The sequence below is a fragment of the Saccopteryx bilineata genome, chromosome 4 (genome assembly GCF_036850765.1).
Source record: "Saccopteryx bilineata isolate mSacBil1 chromosome 4, mSacBil1_pri_phased_curated, whole genome shotgun sequence".
Taxonomy (NCBI): Eukaryota; Metazoa; Chordata; class Mammalia; order Chiroptera; family Emballonuridae; genus Saccopteryx; species Saccopteryx bilineata.
Window position 1 is genome coordinate 24205148 of NC_089493.1, and position 6000 is coordinate 24211147.

Here is a 6000-nt window from a genome sequence, read left to right on the forward strand (position 1 = left end):
TTGCTTCTGCATTCAAGTCCATATTTAAGATAGCTTAAAGATGTTTTTGGTTGCAAATAACAGAAACTTCAAGTCAAACTGACAGAACTGCAACACTCAGAGGTAAAAGGGACACAGAAGACCTGGTCTGACTCTGTTTTCACTGATTCCCTGGGCTCTGCCCTTCTCTGTTGTTTTCAAACCCATATTAATGTCCCTTGAATAAGGCAACTTTCAACAGCAACTAAATCCACATTCTTCTTTGTTCACTTCCAGGTGGCAAAGAAAGAGCCCCTTCCCACTACCCTCCAAGTAGATGCTGAGATGTAGACTGATTGGGGAAAATATTTACTTATTTACCTATTTATTTATTTATTTATGGGGGTGGAAATTGATAAGCTGATTTTCAAAGTAAAGGGCCAAGACAAAGCACATTATTGAATAAGGAGAATAGGGCAGAAAGGGTTGCTGTAAGAGGAACCGAATGAAGAGGCCCCCAACAGATACGTACACACAGACACTTGCTACACAACAGAGGTGGCCTGCAGATCAGGAAGATAAGAGCAGACTTTATAATGAATGGTGCTGATAAAATTGAGAGTCCATGTAGGAAAAATTGAAATTACAAACCTATCTCATATCATACATAGTAATCAATTCCAGGTGAAATTGACATAAGTATAAAAAAACTATTAAACTTTTACAAGGTAATAGCTGGAAAGCATATTCAAGACCTTGGAACAAGGAAAATTTTCTTAATCAAGAAACAAAAAGGACTAACCATAATAGAAGATTCATAAGTTTGCTTACTTAAGAATTAAAATTTGGGGGCCCTGGCTAGCTGGTTCAGTGGTAGAGCATCAGCCCAGAAGTCCCGAGTTCAATTCCCAGCCAGGGCACACAGGATAGGTGACCATCTGCTTCTCCACTCCCTCTCCTCTTCCATTTCTCTCTCTCTCTCTCCCTCTCTCTCTCTCTCTCTCTCTCTCTCTCCCTTCCCCTCCCGCAGTCATGGCTCGATTGGTTCAAGCAAGTTGGCCATGGGGTTGAGGATGGCTCTATGGTCTCACCTCAGGCACTAAGAAGAGCTCAGTTGCCAAGCAATGGAGCAACATGCCAGATGGGCAGAGCATCGCCCCATAGGGGGCTTGCCAGGTGGATCCCAGTCAGGGCATGTGTGGAAGTCTGTCTCTCTGCCTCCCCCTACTCTCACTTAATAATAATAAAAAAAATGATACTTGCTGTAGACAAAAGACTAATTTCCAAATCACATAAAGAATTTTTACAAACCAACAAGAAAAAGACATTTAACCCATTAAGAAATGGATGAGAGGCTTGAACAGAAACTCCCCAAAAGATGAAATCAAAGTAGCTGCCCTCATTAGTAATCAGGGAAATGCAAATTAAAATTGATGCCACCATTACATACCAGATGTAAAACTGTACAAGATGAGCATATCATGTGTGTGTATGGGAGGGGGGGCTATAAACTGAATCAACTGCCCTGGAAAATGGTTTGACTTTATCTAGAAATAGGAAGACCCGCAAACCCTATTACTCTATAATTCCCTCCTAATATATTGAGAAAGTGATGCAGAAATATTCAAAACCATATTATTTATGAATAATCCCAAAATGGAAACAGTTTAAAAGTTTATCAATAGCAGAACAGATAAAGTCATGGTATGTAACTAGGTTATGGGTATAAAGACTCTTCTTTTGGAATCCTGTATTGATGGGATTTTTGTGGGGTAGTCTCTGAGGGTACCTGCGTGTCTGGTGACTCAAGAAGAACCTAGGGAGCCCTGGCCGGTTGGCTCAGCGGTAGAGCGTCGGCCTGGCGTGCGGGGGACCCGGGTTCAATTCCCGGCCAGGGCACATAGGAGAAGCGTCCATTTGCTTCTCCACACCCCCCCCCCTTCCTCTCTGTCTCTCTCTTCCCCTCCTGCAGCCAAGGCTCCATTGGAGCAAAGATGGCCCGGGTGCTGGGGATGGCTCCTTGGCCTCTGCCCCAGGCGCTAGAGTGGCTGTGGTCGCAGCAGAGCGACGCCCCGGAGGAGCAGAGCATCGCCCCCTGGTGGGCAGAACGTCGCCCCCTGGTGGGCGTGCCGGGTGGATCCTGGTCGGGCGCATGCAGGAGTCTGTCTGACTGTCTCTCCCCGTTTCCAGCTTCAGAAAAAAAAAAAAGAAGAACCTAGGCATGTGAATGCAGCTGGTATATGGAGCTAGGAGGCCATTGAAGGTGTTCAACCATCTTCTCTATCGCAGGGATGAGAGAGAAAAACCACTGCCCTAGGAAGAAATCTGTGTAGGAAGGTCAAAGGCAGGTCAATAAATCAAAGAAGAGACAGAAGCTGCTGCTGCTGCCTCTGAGCCCTTTCCCATGCTGTTCCATCTGTTTACACAGCTCCCCCATTCCACCACCACCCAAACCTCTGACACTGTCCTTCTGGGCCTCACCAACTAATGGCACATGATCATGGTCAGGAAGCATCTCCTGACGCCCCAGACTGGGCTGAATACGTCTCCCTGGTACTTCCAAAGCATCCTGGGCTTGCATCCAGCATGGCACTTAGCACACTCTGAGGTTATCTTTCTATATTAGGGTCCTGCAAATTCAAATGCCTACAGAAACTAAGAAGATAATAAAACAAGTAAAGCAGATCAAATATGAGAATAATCCTGGTTTTTAAACTAAAAATGTCATCCATTCTTGACCTATCTTTTGTTTTCTTAGGAGAGCATCATAGCATTTTATTTCTACCATAAGAAAAACAGTGCAAATGAAACAATGAATGGCCACCAATGACCCCAGCTGAGGAGTGGTGGAGACTGTGGTCCCATTCCCACATAGCAAACTACATTCCCTGAGAATGTAAACCAAGTGTTACCAGCTGTGCTGGTTTTTCTAAAGAAGCTGAAAGTCCAGATTTTTATTAACATTAAAATCTTTCAATCTCCCAACATTTAAATGTCTGCAACTAGGTCTGGACATTTTGTCCCTGCTCATCACGGCCACACTGGTAGAAGTGTGGTGGTGACTGCGGCCTCTGGACTGGCTGGGCTGACCCGCGCTCTCGCAGAAACAGGAGCCAAGGCTGGGCCGTGGCCAGCGCAGCGGTTGCAGCTGGACGAACCATTGCCGCTGCAGGATTTGCAAGCTGTTATGTTTTACAAGCCATGAAGCATCTGGAGCCTCAAGTCAAACAAGTTTTTCAAAGTCTACCAAAATCTGTAAGCCTTAGCAAACATTTTTGCTAATTCTTTGCTGCCCTTGCATGAAGTCTAGAGAATTCTACCTAAAGAGGGCCTTCTGTGGTGGCTACTCCAGAGGTGACTATCACAAAATGATGAAACGGGAAGCAGCTCTGATGCTTGCTTCAAGTCCCACTGCCAATACAGGAAGGATAAGAGATGCTTATGGACAAATTACGCTTTTAAATCACCCAGACCAGGGAGCTGCTCTTTATATAGCGGCCAAAATCAATGAAGCTAAAGAGTTCCTAGAAGGTTAAGCTAAAGAATGAAACAACTGTATGATGCATTTTAAGTTCTTATAAGTATATATATATGAGTACCAGCTTTTTATAATAAAATGTTCTGAAGCTACACATTTTATAAATGATTTAGCACAAACTAAATCACAGCCTTGGCATCCAGTTTCTTGTTTAAATTGGAGAATTTTAAATCGGATTACAGAATACTTCCAGATTAGTGCTCAATAATTATGGATAAGTAACATATCATTTGAATAGAAATATCATGCTTTACTCGTTTAGCAAATAATTTGATACTTACTTCAAGGCAAAGTGGACATGGCAGTCCCCGATCTTAAGGAACCCCAGTCTAATGGGAGAACAATAAACTGGTAATTCAAACACAATGTGATAAATTATGAAATAAATAATGAAAGACATGTCTGCAACTAATTCAAAAATTGTAAAGCATGTGTGGAAGGAACAGAACACTTCCAAAGGCCAGATTCAGCCCACAAAGCCCAGATCTACCAACCCCCTGGCCTTTAGGCTACTAGATGTGCAGTGTGTGACTCTGAATCCACCCAAATTAGCACAGGATCTGGTACAGAAAAAGCACTTGAGAGATTTTTGTGTATTTTTGAAGAATAACAGCTGATATTTATTTAGCACTCACTGTGAACCACGCACTTAAAGCACATTGCCTAGAAGCCAGGGCGGCAGTTCTGTCTGACTGCAGAGTTCTTAGAAGGAAAGACTCTCCCACTTGGAAGATTTCCAGTAGGAAACTGTAGTTAAGCTCCTATTCTTGCCTGACCAGGCGGTAGTACAGTGGATAGAGCATTGGACTGGGATCCGGAGGTCCCAAGTTGGAAACGTGAGGTCCACTGGCTTGAGCACAGGCTCACCAGCTTGAGTGTGGGTTGCTGGCTTGAGCCCAAAGGTCACTGGCTTGAAGCCCAAGGTTGCTGGCTCGAGCCCAAGGTCATTGGCTTGAGCAAGGGGTCACTTGTTCTGCTGTAGCCCCCCCCATCAAAGCACATATGAGAAAGCAATCAATGAACAACTAAGATGCCACAATGAAGAATTGATGTTTCTCATCCCTCTCCCTTCCTGTCTGTCTGTCCCTCTCTCTGACTCTGTCTCTGTCAAAAAAAAAAAAAATCTTATTATTTGGGTTTCAGTTTCCAATCAGTTATTTTCTATTTGTCATCTTGGAAAATTATATAATATCTCTAAGCCTCCATATTTCAATCTGTAAAATGGGGTTAATAAGAATTAATTACTCATAGGGCTGGTGTAAGTGTGACATGAGATAAACAAGCACAGAGGAGCTCATCAACAAACAGTAACTATTCTTATTGTCCCAGTATCTTCCCCCCTTAGGGTTATTAAATCAGAGCCATCCACACCCACTGTAGCTTCTTACTCCACAAATAGGCATGCTCTGGTGGATATCTTGTTATTACAGAAAAGACAAGGGAGTCATGTAAGAAGTCACTTCAAGTATCAGATGGCTGCCTTCTGAGCCAGTAGCACACTTGATAAGTGAAAATGATCAAAACAAATGATAGCGCACAAGGCAAGGGGCATTTGTTCCCCTGCCAGGCTGTTCAATAGAAAAAGGGATAGTTATCTTGGGTCTAAAGCTTCATCCCTACTGGAGCCTTATGTTTTAAATCCCCTTAAGGTTAGAGCCCAGTTTCAAAAAGAATAATTAAATCTGCAAAGAAATAGGGTCAGCAGATCTCAGAGTGCTTTTTAAACAGGAAGTGTCAGGGCTGGAGGAGGAAAGTAGCTGACCTCAAAGCTGCTTTCATAGCAGCAACCCGAAGAATTGCTCAGTTTCAGGAAGAGGATTCAGAAACACATATCACCGAATACAAGCTGACCATAACTTTATGTCGTTACAATAAAAAAATTCATTCTACTCATAGGCACATTTCAGAACATTTTTGGCTTGCTTAATAAAAATTATTATTATATTTAGTAATCATATCAAAACAGAGATTGCATTCATGATAACAAAGAAATGAAATACCTAAGAATCAATATCCTGAGAAATGCGTACAATCTATTTAAAGAAAGCTTTAAAATCTTATTGAAAGATACGAAAGATTTTAATAAGTCAAAACCTAAACAGTGTTCCTGAGACATAGAATTGTAAAGATATCAGCTTTCTCTCTAAGTTAATTTATGATCAAGTCAATGACAATCAATATTTCTACAGGCTTTTTAAAAAGAACTCAACAAAATAACTCTAAAGCTCATTTGGGAAAAAAATGAAGGGATCCTTGATCATACTTTTTATCACTTATTTATTCACTTAATAAATTTTGCATTTTACTTGAGTTTGCTTTTATAGCTTTATTGAGATGTATTTCACACTCCATAAAATGCACCTTTTTTAAAGTATTCAGATCAATGGATTTTAGTATATCTGCAGAGTTGTGCCACCATCAACACCATATAATTTTTCAACACTCCAAACCCTGTACCCACTAACAGTCACTCACCTTTCCCATCCCCCCACCCTCACCCCATC

At 42.1% G+C, this 6000-nt stretch overlaps 1 protein-coding gene across 1 annotated transcript; it reads left to right on the forward strand.

The window, feature by feature from the left end:
* Nucleotides 1-3159: 3159 nt before the first annotated feature.
* Nucleotides 3160-3494, forward strand: LOC136335845 (mitochondrial import inner membrane translocase subunit TIM14-like). The gene is made up of 2 exons (XM_066277018.1): nt 3160-3213; nt 3285-3494. The coding sequence occupies exons 1-2, from the start codon at nt 3160-3162 to the stop codon at nt 3492-3494; spliced, it is 264 nt and encodes an 87-aa protein (XP_066133115.1).
* The last annotated feature ends 2506 nt before the right edge of the window (nt 3495-6000 follow it).